Source organism: Cervus canadensis, chromosome 6 (genome assembly GCF_019320065.1).
Source record: "Cervus canadensis isolate Bull #8, Minnesota chromosome 6, ASM1932006v1, whole genome shotgun sequence".
In the NCBI taxonomy this organism is placed as follows: domain Eukaryota; kingdom Metazoa; phylum Chordata; class Mammalia; order Artiodactyla; family Cervidae; genus Cervus; species Cervus canadensis.
In genome coordinates, this window is record NC_057391.1 from 96533858 (window position 1) to 96547715 (window position 13858).

General features: G+C 39.2%; 1 protein-coding gene across 2 annotated transcripts in view; it reads left to right on the forward strand.

Annotated features, from left to right (window-relative positions):
* The window catches only part of CTDSPL2 (CTD small phosphatase like 2), a 75201-nt gene extending 69658 nt beyond the window's left edge, over positions 1-5543 (forward strand). For both annotated transcript variants that reach the window (XM_043472784.1, XM_043472783.1), the window contains exons 12-13: positions 17-112; positions 718-5543. In XM_043472784.1, the coding sequence (XP_043328719.1) occupies positions 17-112; positions 718-783 (162 nt within the window). In that variant the 3' untranslated portion in view covers positions 784-5543. The remainder of the gene's footprint in view (positions 1-16; positions 113-717) is intronic.
* The last annotated feature ends 8315 nt before the right edge of the window (positions 5544-13858 follow it).

Sequence of the window (13858 nt, forward strand, 5' to 3'; positions counted from 1 at the left end):
TTATTTATCATTTTAGCTATCTAATGGAATCCCTATAGAAAGCTGGTTTATGGATAAAAATGACAATGAACTGCTAAAATTGATTCCATTTCTGGAGAAGCTAGTAGAACTGGTAGGTATATCTTTTCATTTATCTTTCTGTTAGGTTTTTGTTGCTTTAACTCTGTTGAAATAAATCTTTTCAATTGCTTTATGTGTACTGATGTTTCAAGTAAACATGGTGAAAGACTAGGGCAGAGGTTGATAAAGATTATTATGTTTATCAGTATTTAAAATTCTATACATTGTTTTATTTCGCCAAACTCCCTATGGCAAGTCACTAACTAGTTGTGTTAAGTAGGTTTCGCAGTTCAGGTCTAGAATTGATGCTTATGGTACTGAAATTTCATTCTGGGAATTTTTTCTGCTATATCCGTGGATTAAATTTAAAACTACCATGTAAAGTAGACTTCAGTGGCTTAATGCTTTACCTGTCTTTTGGTTTGATCTCTTACTGCATAATTGTTCTTACAAAATTGATACATTAATGACAGGCTTTTCTTTTTAATCTAAATTTAAGTTTACTTCTGTGTAGTGTCTTTGGATTTGGCAAAAATGATAATAATGTAAATTATAAAATAAATATCCATAGTTTCCCTGCAAAGTAAGGATGTTCATAATGCTGTAAGGATCATGTCTTTTGAGTTACGTGGCTTTTAAAATGTCTTTCTCCAACAGAATGAAGACGTTCGACCGCACATCAGAGACCGGTTTCGCTTGCATGACTTGCTGCCCCCTGATTAAGTACAAAGACTTGTCAGATCACTGAAGGGGGAGAGGATGCAGGACCCTTTTGGACTAAGACAAAAACATTGCCATTACTGTTGAAATTTTGCATTTTTGTACCCCGTCTTGCTTTTCTTATCTTGGTGCCCAATAATAATCAAGGGTTACAGAAAGAGACTTTATCTCAGATTGAATACACACAGTAGGTAGGCGAAAACAGAAGAGTCTTTAGAACTAGTGCAACTCCAGTGAAATTTTTTATGTACAGGACATCTGCAGTTTATAAAGAATTCTGTTTCTGCCACCAGCAGTTTGACCTGTAGCCACACAGGACTTTATGACAATAGCAGAGATGAAAATGGACTTTTGTTTTCTCTCTGTTTGGTGCTCTAAGTGGGTTTGTAGCCACTTTTCTGTTACTTTAAAATTCTCATTTCAACAGGAATGGCCAGTAAAAGTTGTTTTATTTTTCCTGTTAAGGTTTATAACCTTTTTACATTTTTGACCTGTATTATTAATAGATTAGAATTTCATTATGCATTCCTTTTAGTTGAGGCGCTTCATAGTTTTCTGGAAATAGTAAATTTTTAGTTTTTTATTATACATTTGAATGGCCGTTTTCCTGCTTTGTCTGCCTGCATATTGTATATTTGTTTAAAAATATCCTCTACTTTTAGTCCATGTAAGTTTCATTTAGAGAGAACATGCATTTATATTTTGTTTCTGTAATATTCTACTGTAGGTGAAATCTTTTCAAAAATCAAGAGACTGGGTAGATAAGAATATATGAATGACTTACTATTCAAAAGGTGTAGACCGTTGTGATGGCCTGTGTTCCAAGTGGTACTATCTCGCAGTGGCACACAGACTTGATGGATAAAGGTATACCTCAGACCTCACTGTGCTCACCAGTCTTTGAGGAGGGTGGATTGGGTCACCTGTTGGGCTTGACTTGGTTACTGATGCCTTTGGTTTTCTCCAGGAATGAAGTATTCAGCACAGTGATTCAGTATTTTTAGTTACTTTGCATGGGCTGGTAGTACCTCTGTTATGCTCTCGGTTACAATCAATTTAAGCTCTGTGTAACAGTCTTGGTACCTTGCAGTAGCTATGCATAACCCCGTGGCACAGTAGACGCCCAGGCCACCAGTGCAGTCAATGTGCTCTCATAGTGGTTTTCTATGCTATATGAAAATAGTCTTCAAGCCTTGGTTCTCTGATGCAGCTACCACAAGAGGTTGATATTTTTATAGTGGCGTGTAATCTCTTTTTCGGGAGGCTTTTTATGGAGGTAGAATTTGTAAAAGTTAGTAGGCATTGCCTCTCAACTGCATTAACATGCCACAGGCTCAGACTGTTTTTGTGTAAAGGATGTCAAAGAACGGCACTTTTTCTAAAGAGAAGTTTGATATTTTGTATGCTTGTTAAGAAAGTACAGTATTGGAAATTAAAGGTGGACAACTGATAATTGAGGAGTATGTCACTTAATTTTTTATGTATATTACCTGTTTACTTGTACAACTTATTGTACAAATTACATGCAGCTTCATTTTCAAATGAATCCTTAAAATAAGGAAATCTTTTTAGGAAAACATTTAATTTTTGTATTTTTGATTTTAAAGGCATGAGTTATGTCAATTTTCAGTGTATTAATGAAGATTTTAACTTTTCATCAGGTTGAGTGTTTTCTTACTATATTATCTGTTGTGTATGTAGTTAGCATATTGTGTCACTGAACTGTTTAAAAATCTAGCATGTAGAGCAAGCCTGTTTTGTGGAAAATCCTTATTCATTAAAAAAAATAATCATGGCAGATTTTCTGCAAAAAAAAAAAAAATTTGCAATTCAGAATATTGGGGGTTTTTTGGTTTGTTTTTAATTTAAAGAAAGGTATTTTGCTTGCAGGAAAAAATAATACAGATTCATTTTAATGAGAATCTTTGAAATGTATTTATCTTTAGGGCATCTGGGCATCTTTATGCTGTTTGTCTTCTGTCTTTCTTGAAATAAAATGTACATACGTTACCTTTACATATGCTCTTGCTCAAAATTGTGAACCTGGTTACATTTCTCCTTGCTCCCTTTTTATGTTCAAACAGCAAAACCTATATAGGATCTAAACTTTGAACTTACATTATAATTGCTGAAAGCTTTACCGATTAAGTACATACAGACTCTATGGGCTTTCCCACAACTAGAAGGGAAATGTAAGCACCTGTATAAACCGTTGTGCCGATAGGCACTTTAAAAACTACTTTAGCCACCTTTTATTGGTAAAGCTGCTTTTGATCCCCTGCTGGAGAGTTCCTTTAAGTCAACTGACAAATGAATCAAGCCTAACAAGATTCTGTAAAGAAATAAGCTAAGGGAAAATTTTCTGTGGCCCGAGAAAATTTCTTGATATCAATTTAATATATTTTTTCTTTACTTGATTTGAGTCATTTTAAATTTGTTACTAATACAAAATTTAGAATAAGTTAGAGACCGTTATCCAGCTTCCTTCCTCCTTAATATGTTTTATTAGTCCTTCTTTCCTTTATCTGTTGGTAGATGTTATCTTAAACATTTCCGTTTAGTTAAATGGAGGTGTTTATGAATTAATGTGCCCAGCCCCTTCAGTTCACACAGGAAACATGAACTCTTAGAAACTGACCATAGTAAATGCAGGAGAGATGGATACCTGATATGACACAGAAAAAGTGACCTATATACACATTACAACTCTGAAGTACATATTATAATTGTGATATTTGCGGTGGTAAATGTCTGACTTTTAAAGACATTCTTTTAAATATTTGTATTATTGTCAGGATGTTTTAATCAGTTGTGTTTTTTAACGCCATGTAATATATGTAGCCCTGATCAGATTTATAGCAGCGTATTTCTCCTTGGGTCTTAAAGTTGACAACAATTTAAAAGCATAAATTGTTTTATATTAGCTAGTATGTATATTTATTTACCCAATGGCTTTATCTTATTTCCCAGAATTTGGAGGGGGATTTGTTGAAAGCATTGTAACTTCTATAAATGGCTATTTTCTTGTAACTGTCAGTGAAAATGGATGTGTATATTGTTTTTTTATATTTCTCTCGTTTTCCTGGTTTGTTTGTTTTGGGCGGGATGGTTAAATGTAGAATCATTTTTTTTTTTTCAAGTTATCTTTGGCCAATGACTTTTTCAATTAGATATTTCTTTCATTTAACCATCTAAAGAAGTTTTTCATTGTTTCGTTCAGTCAACTTCCCTGAAAAACAGAGACTTCATCTCATCAATGAAGAAAGCATTTCATTATTCCTACAAATCTTTACAGCAAGCACAGACTTCTTCATAAGGACCAGATCTTTTCCACACCTTCTGTCAATCACATAAAGCTGAAATGTAAAGGACACTGACGCCTTCATTTAACTGTATTCACATGATGGTGTTACATGCTACATCGTTAGCTAGTTAAGGTTTTCTGACCTGAGTTCTCTTTGTCTTCCTAGGTATTTATTTGTTATCTCTTTTAATCTTGTGTATCTAAATTAACTTAGTGTTAATAGTCACCCACCGAATAACTATGCCAAGCAACTAGGAAAGAATGTTTATTTTATTTCCCCTTATAGGGGAAGAGTGGACTGGGAACAAAAATGTATGGGCCAAAAGGCCTTAGGTTGTCATTCATCCACTTTCTTATTCCTCTCATGAAGCTATTTTTGAGTATAGTATTTTTTTCAGTGCTTATGTGCTTGATTATGTCATTACTTTTCATGTCTTCCCCTGAGTTAAAAGCCTACTAGGAACCTGTATAAAATAGAATTTAAAATTTCAGAATAAGAACCACAGAACTCAGTATCTTAAGATCAAAATGCTACGTAAATTATTATTGGAATCCAAGTCTCAACTCACTAGGATACATTTTTATAAAATGTTTCTCTGTATCTTGAATTAAAATTACTTGCCCAGAGGCAGAATTCCAGGGTTATAATGCATTTTGAGAAATTTTTAAAAACGGGAGTTGAGAGCAAGAGGTTTATACTTACTTTATGGTTTTGATATTAGTATTTTAAAATACATCAGTGGTTCCCAAACCTGATTGTTCATTTGTGTTACTCTGTGGAGCTTTCGAAATACAGATTCCTGAGGCCTTAACCTCTGCAAAATTGTCTGAGTCTAGAGTGGGGCTTGAGAATTCTGTGTTTTTAAAAAGCTCTCCAAATGATTCTAATAGATTTGGGCAATCACTGCCTAATGTGACAGTGGTTTGAGAGTAGGCAACAAAGTAAAGTTTACCAGTTTACCAGATTTCACAGAACTTAGTCAGGGTACGTGGAGGAATAGAGAAGATTGAGGCTACTGCTCATTACCATTGTCTTTCATACTTTTTAAGAGTTTGCGTTTCTAGCACTTGAAATAGTTGATCATATACACAGCTGAAGGACATATCCCTGAATGAGACCATTATATATATTAATTGTAAAATATTTCACTATTTTTTTATTTTATAAATCTTTGTAGAAATAAGCAATGAAATACTACTTTCATCTTTTGAAATGGGATTTTTCAAGGCAGTGTCCTTTTGGCATTAAGGTAGTGGGGAGTTAATATTCTCTCTGCCTTTTTCCACATGAATCAATATAAATCATGGACGTTTAAAATACTCAATTTAATTTCTACATATTTACTATGCAGTATAGCCGTGAACAAGTAATGTAGATTTAGTTTTCTCATCTTCAAATGCCCTGATCACCCTACCTCACAGGGTTGTTGTGGGGATAAATAAAACTTTTATGGAAGCACTTTTTTTGGGTGATATTTTATCAGCCATTAGAAACTATAATATCTAACAACTTATATTTGTATAGTGCTTTGTTTACAAGTACACAATTTTTTCACATTGCTTTCGCTTTCGGTGATCTCTAAGGAGCAGAGTAGGTTGGATACATGTATATATGTGGCTTAGTCCCTTTGCTCTTCACCTGAAACTCAACAACACTGTCAGTCAGCTGTACCCCAATACAAGATAAAAAGTGAAAGTTTGTGGGGGTGGGGCGACAGGAGCAGTAAGCAGTCTGGAAAGAGATGGAGCAGTGCTAATGGGGAGGCCACCCATGAGTGTTATGAATACGTCTGATGAAAGGAATGCCGAGTGTGAAGGAAGAAATGGGTGCTGAGGAAATTAAAGAATGATTACTAAATGGTTTGAGAAATCTGGTAAGTAATTGGGGTAGCAGGCTCATATAAATGACTTGCAAAGTTAGCATTCTCTTAGTGAACCAAATGAACTAGAGCTTTCAGTAGCTCATATAATGAGCTTTAATATATTTGATGTATGACAACCCTTGAAGGTATCTTTGACTAGACTTCCTGATGACGGTAAAAGTAATGTAAAAACACTGCCTTACTATGCCAGGCTCTGGATGGCAGAAGAAAGCAACCCTGATAACTGCTTTCAAGCTGTTAACAGTCCAGCAGTGGAGACTGACATTTGTTGAGAAAAGGGATGTGAAGGAAAAGACTCACTTGGAGAGCGCTAACAGCACAATCTGAAGTCGGGCTTCGATTGGCTGAAGTATCTGTGCAACATTTATGGAATGTTAAGCCAAGCTTGGTTGGGGTGGGGGTAAGTTAAGCAAGGGAGTGTATCAGGTTTGTTTTAGAAAGATCATTGGCCATCGAATAGGGGACAGATTGAGTGGGTGACCAGTTGGAAGAAATACAGGTTTACCTAATTCTCCATGCAACCAATTTCCTTTCTCAGTAACAACAAATGGTTGATGTATTGGGTGCTAGCACTATAAATGGATAATCTGAGCCCGGAGATTGGTAAAGTTCCAGGGGGAGTGTGGCTTGTCCAGGTTGATGACGAACAGAAAGGCACTCTGATTTTATATCACTGTATAAAATACAGAAAAGATGTATAGGAGTTGAAAGGAGACATGCTGTCATTGATTTCATGTTATGGGAAGGCTCTTTAGGGGAGGAGGGACCTCAAATCAGTGATTTTGGTACTTTATAAATTGTTTTTAAGGTGGGGCACACAGCATGTGTTATTTTAGTTCCCTGACCAGGGGTTGAGCCCAAGCCTCCTGCATTAGAAGTGTAGAGTCTTTTAACCACTGGGACTGCCAGGGAAGTCCCTATAAATGAGTTGTAACTTGGTGCACTAATTTCTAGGCTCAATTTCACTCATTTACCTTCTTAGGAAACTAAATCACAATCAGATGGCTGCTTGGTGAGGGAAGAACTAAAGAGAATCCTAATGGCTAAAATCAAGGCGACCAGACGCTCTCATCTTCATCTCTCCTGGGTATCTGCCAGAAATCCACAGGGCAGCTTAGCCTTATTTCTGGGGACTGTGAGAATCTTGGTTTTTGGTCTCCTATCCCTTATATCTCACCTTATTTCTATTAACATTGAAGATACATTGTCTTAGAACATCTTCAAGCAAGTTAATACAGATGACTACCACTTCAGAAATGGTGTTGCTTTCCCGTGTCTTCACCTTGGTGTATTTGATTGGATCTGCCACCTTTTAAAGCCAATTATTTACTGTTTCCTAGTTCAGGTCATGCTACAATGTGTGGGTTGACTAGTAATATAATACAAAAGCAGCTTTCTTTGGGACCCAGCTCTTAATTTTCTTTTGAGGCTACCTGTCATGAGGAAAAACAATGACCTGATGGGTGGATTTTTAAGAAAAATCCCTAGAAATTTATTCATGCTGTCATTCCAGTTATTAAGTGCCCACCATGTGCCAAACAGACTTAAGTATGGCAGACCTTAGCTTCTCAAGATTTCTTACCTGCAGATAAGACTACTAGGATGTATTTGTTAAAAATGTTAGCTGAGGCCAATGATGGAATTGACTGGAAAGATACTGGGATACCTCATGGCATTTAAGGAAGAGCTGGACAACTGGACCTCAAGGGGAGGTGAGGAAGTAAGGTGGCTTGGGAAATCACTTCAGCAGGAGGTGAAGTGTCTATTGTCATCTGCCACCAACTGCCAGGCCTGAGAGTCTTGAGTTCCAAATTCTAAAGTTCTAGGAAAGTATATTCACCTCAAGACCTAAGAAGCTTGAGGTATCTCTCACAGATCTGTGGGCCGACTGGGCTCAGCTGGACAGCTCTTGCCCGGAGTCTTCTGTAGCAGCTTGTGCCCGGTCGTGACCCCATGGGCTGTAGCCCGCCATGCTCCTCTGTCCATGGGATTCTCCAGGCAAGGATACTGGAGTAGGTTGCCATTTCCTCCTCCGGGGGATCTGCCCGCTCCAGGGATTGAACTCTTGTCTCCTGCATCTCAGGCAGAGTCTTTACTATTGAGACACCAGGGCGGCCCAGGGGTCTTCTGTGATTGTGTTCAAATGACTGTGGTAGATTGGGGATTCCCTGGTGATTCAGTGGTTAGGACTCTGAGCTTCCACTGGAGGGGGCTCAAGTTCGATTTCTCATCAGGGAACTAACATCCAACAAGCTGCAGGGCCAAAAAAATGATACTTGTGGATGGAACCATTTGACAGCTCAACTAGGCTGGACGTCCAGTATGGCTTCTCTGCTCCTGTGTTTGACACCTCTGCTGAGATAATCTCAAACAGCCAGGCGCTGGCTGCGTATTTCTCCTTAAAACAGGTTCAGACCGCTCCAGTTCCAAGTGTACACTACACATTTCTACTTGGATACCTCAAAGGAGTGTCAAGATCTGTGTGGCCCAAATTTATCCTCATTCCTTAATGTTGAGAACCACCATTCAGGCATTTTCAGAAATATTTATGAAGCATTTACTACATGCCAGGCACTGTGAATACAGTAGCAAAGAACACAGACAAGATCCCTGTGCTCCAAATAGATACTAAATAGGGAAACAAGACCATTAGAAATTCTGATACATGCTATGACAAAAACAGAGTGACAAGATGAGTAACTGGGGAGGCCCCTTGCTGGAGAGAGGTCAGGGAAGAACTTTCTGCAAAGGTAACAGGGCTTCGAAGGAGGAAGGAAAGTCAACTGTATAAAGGTGTGGACAAAGCACTGTCGGCAGAATATAGCAAGTACAAAGTCCAAAAACAGGAAAAGGCTTAGTAGCCTCAAAGGGCCAGTAGCAATGATGTTAGTGAGACAGAATGGCATCATAAGGGGCTTGGTGGGAGGCAGGAGTCAGACCATGCAGAGCCTTGTGAATTTAAGTCCCAAGCAAACACCAAGAAGCCACTAAAGGGATTTCAACGGGGAGGAAGGGGTACGATGTTTGATTTTTTAAATCAAAACTGCCTGGTATGTAGTGAATGGACTGTGGAGAGGGAAGAGCAGAAGATGGAAAACCCACTGGAAGCAGATTATAGGAGAAGAGTCTAGAGAAAGCTTGGACTATGGTAGTAGCAAGAGACATGGGGGTAATTAAATAGGTTCAAGATTAATAGTGGAATCAAATCGCACACCTTGGTGATGGACTGAATTTAAGAGGTAAGTGGGAGGAGGAATGCAAGGATAGCGCCCAGGTTTTTGACTTGAGCACTTATAGGTGGGTGTCACTTCCACTCCTCCAGTCTCCAAAGGCATCATACTCTACTGATCCCTTCCCCTCCTCCTCCACATCCAGTCTGTCACTGTATTAATCGGGTTGATTCAGAGAAACAGAACCAACAGGATGTGTCTCTATGGAGAGAACATTTTAAGAAACTGGCTCACAGGGAATTCCCTGTGAGGTACAGTGGTTAGCACGCCCAGCTTTCACTGCTGAGTGCTCAGATCAATCCCTGGTCGGGGGAATTAAGATTGTGCAAATTGTGGGGTGGGTGTGGCCAAAAAAAAAATCAGAAATTAGCTCACGTAATTGTGGGAGCTGGCAAGTCTCAATTCTACACAGCAGGTCCACAGGCTGGAGCCCCCAGGAAGACCTGATGCTGCAGAGTCCAAAAGCAGTCTGCAGGCAGAATCCCTTTTTCCTCAGTGTTTCCTCAATGCCTTCAATTGGTTGGATAACACCCATCCACCTTATGGAGAGTAACCTGGTTCACTCAAAGTTTGTTGATTTAAAGGTTCAGTCAGCCCAGTCTGTCAGTCTTGTCTGACTCTTTGTGACCCCACGGACTGCAGCACGAGGCTTCCCTGTCCAGCACCAACTCCCGGAGCTTGCTCAAACTCATGTGCATTGAGTCAGTGATGCCATCCAACCACCTCATCCTCTTGATTTAAAGGTAATTACAAACAAAAAATACATTCACAGCAACAATTAGACTAGTGTTTGACCAAAAACTGAGTACCTAGCCAAAGTGACACATAAAATTAATCATCACAGCCACTAAATCCTGTTGATTCTGACAGTTAACTACCTTTCAGATTGGTTCCTGCCTCTCAGTTGCCATTGTCTTACTTTAGGGCTGTATTCTCAATTCATAAAATATTTACTTATATATTAGATACTGTGCCAAATGCTGGAAATATAACTGTGAATGAAAGACTGTGTCTTAGGGACCTTACATTCTAGTCTTTGCCTTCTATTTTGCCTCCTTCCAATCCCTCTTTATAAATGGAAGGCTGCATAACATTGCCTCTCACACTTTAACATAGTCATCTAGCACCGGCTTGGAGAGTCTCATGTTTTACAAGCTCTCAGGTGTTGCTAATCAAGAACAAACTTTGAGTAAGTGGGCTGTAGAATATTTTTTGGAAGACTATCTTTATAAAATGTGTACTATTGTAGACTCCGAAAAGATACACCGGAAATGGGCAACAATGGTTGCCACCAGAAAAAAACAGAATGGCTGATGATTGTATATACCTTTTTACAACCTGAATATTGTACCAAGGAGGTGTTACATATTCAAAAACAAACCAGGAAACAGCAAAAACAAAACAAAAAATATCTGAAACTGTACACCTCTGAAAATCCTGCAGTGGAGCCCAAAGGCCAAAAGGGCAGAATGCAGCTTAGCCCATCTTCAGTTCAGTCGCTCAGTCGTGTCCGACTCTTTGCAACCCCATGGACAGCAGCACGCCAGGCCTCCCTGTCCATCACCAACTCCAGGAGCTTAAACTCATGTCCATTGAGTCGGTGATGCTATCCAACCATCTCATCCTGTCGTCCCCTTCTCCCGCCTTCAATCTTTCCCAGCATCAGGGTCTTTTCCAATGACTCAGTTCTTTGCATCAGGTGGTCAAAGTATTGGAGGAGCTTCAGCTTCAGTCCTTCAATGAATATTCAGGATTGATTTCCTTTAGGATGGACTGGTTGGATCTCCTTGCTGTCCAAAGGACTCTCAGGAGTCTTCTCCAGCACCACAGTTCAAAAGCATCAATTCTTTGGCCTTCAGCTTTATTTATAGTCCAACTCTCACATCTATTCATGACTACTGGAAAAACCATAGCGTTGACTACATGGGCCTTTGTTGGCAAAGTGATGCCTCTGCTTTTTAATATGCTGTCTAGGTTGGTCATAACTTTTCTTGAAGGAGTAAGCGTCTTTTAATTTCATGGCTGCAGTCACAACCTGCAGTGATTTTGGAGCCAAAAAATCACTGGCGCCGTTTCCACTGTTTCCCCATCTATTTGTCATGAAGTAATGGGATCAGATACCATGATCTTAGTTTTCTGAATATTGAGCTTTTTTTTTTTTCCTTCAGTTTTCATAAATGTCTATTTCATTATTGGTGGGTAGCACATTTAACAGTTAAATACATTTAAATAATGTATAGGTGACTGCATGACTGCAGTATTGGTAACTAGATAGACAACCAATTCAACTAGAAACCAGCTAACAAGTAACTGTGAATATTGAGCTTTAAGCAAACTTTTCACTCTCCTCTTTCACTTTCATCAAAAGGCTCTCTAGTTCTTTGCTTTCTGCCACAAGGGTATTATCATCTGTATATCTGATGTTACTGATATTTCTCCTGGCAATCTTGATTCCAGCTTGTGCTTCATCCAGCCCAGTGTTTCTCATGATGTACTCTGCATATAAGTTAAATAATGTATTTAAATAAAGAAGATATGTATTTAATATATTTGTATATATTAAGTTAAATGTACACAGTCTTGATATACTCCTTTTCCTATTTGGAACCAGTTTGTTGTTCCATGTCCAGTTCTCACTGCTGCTTCCTGACCTGCATACAGATTTCTCAAGAGGCAGGTCAGGTGGTCTGGTATTCCCATCTCTTTCAGAATTTTTGTTTGTGTTGCTCCACAACACAAGGCTTTGACAAAGCCTTGTCAAAGGCTTTGCCAAGGTCAATAAAGCAGAAATAGATGTTTTTCTGGAACTCTTGCTTTTTCGATGATATGGTGGATGTTGGCAATTTGATCTCTGGTTCCTCTGCCTTTTCTAAAACCAGCTTGAACATCTGGAAGTTCATGGTTCATGTACTGCTGAAGCCTGGCTTGGAGAATTTTGAGGATTACTTTACTAGCATGTGAGATGAGTGCAATTGTGCAGTAGCTTGAGCATTCTTTGGCATTGCCTTTCTTTGGGATTGGAATGAAAACTGACCTTTTTCAGTCCTGTGGACACTGCTGGATTTTTCAAATTTGCTGGCATATTGAGTGCAGCACTTCCACAGCATCATCTTTTAGGAACTGAAATAGCTCAACCGGAATTCCATCACCTCTACTACCTTTGTTCATAAGTGATGCTTCCTAAGGCTCACTTGACTTGGCATTCCAGGATGTCTGGCTCTAGGTGAGTGATCACACCATTATGATTATCTGGGTTGTGAAGATCTTTTTTGTATAGTTCTTCCGTGTACTCTTCCCACCTTTTCTTAATATATTCTGCTTCTGTTAGGTCCATACCATTTCTGTCCTTTATTGAGCGCATCTTTGCATGAAATGTTCCTTGGTATCTCTACTTTTCTTGAAGAGATCTCTAGTCTTCCCCATTCTATTGTTTTTCTCTATTTCTTTGCATTGATCACTGAGGAAGGCTTTCTTATCTCTTCTTGCTATTCTTTGGAACTCTGCATTCAAATGGGTATATCTTTCCTTTTCTCCTTTGCTTTTCGCTTCTTTTCACAGCTATTTGTAAGGCCAACTCACCCATTTTGGTTTTTCGCATGTCTTTCTCGGGGATGGTCTTGATCCCTGTCTCCCGTACAATGTCACGAACCTCTGCCCGTAGTTCATCAGGCACTCTGTCTATCAGATCTAGCCGCTTAAATCTACTTCTCACTTCCACTGTTTAATCTTAAGGGATTTGATTTAGGTCATACCTGAATGGTCTAGTGGTTTTCCCCACTTTCTTCAATTTAAGTCTGAATTTGGCAATAAGGAGTTCATGATCTGAGCCACAGTTGGCTCCCGGTCTTGTTTTTGCTGACTGTATAGAGCTTCTCCATCTTTGGCTACAAAGAATATAATCAAGCTGATTTCGGTGTTGACCATCTGGTGATGTCCACGTGTAGAGTCTTCTCATGTATTGTTGGAAGAGGGTGTTTGCTATGACCAGTGCGTTTTCTTGGAAAAACTGTTAGCCTTTGCCCTGCTTCCTTCTGTACTCCAAGGCCAAATTTGCCTGTTTCTTCAGGTGTTTCTTGACTTCCTACTTTTGCATTTCAGTCCCCTATAATGAAAAGCACATCTTTTTTGGGTGTTAGTTCTAGAAGGTCTTGTATGTCTTTACAGAACCGTTCAACTTCAGCTTCTTCAACATTACTGTGCTTCCCTGATAGCCCATCTTAAGCCCTTTATTATTATCAGTTTACCTGCTCAGCTTATCTCCAGTTGCCAGTCAGATCAGGGACCACCTGCGTACCTTCTTCCGGAAACGCACTGGAGCAAATTTCACTTGGTCTTTGAAACTCCTTACTGCAGCGCTTTCTGGAAGCCTTTCAAATACCCTACCGCTCCCCTCCGCGGTTAACATTACCCTTTTGAATTTAACCTCAAAACGCTTCTTGTTGTTGCAGTCATTGCACTGTATCGAAATCTGTTTCCGTGTCTGTTTTCGCTGTTTGATTGTGCGCTCCTTGAGGGTAAGACTAGACTCAGACTGAGTTCCGAAATCATTCTGCGAAAGAATGAATCGTGTACTGGGTTCAGGGGGCTCACAGAAAGGAAGGTCCTCGGGCCCCGGGTTCCCTTCGATCCCTTCGTGATGCTGTGGAGGCAAACGGGCCGGG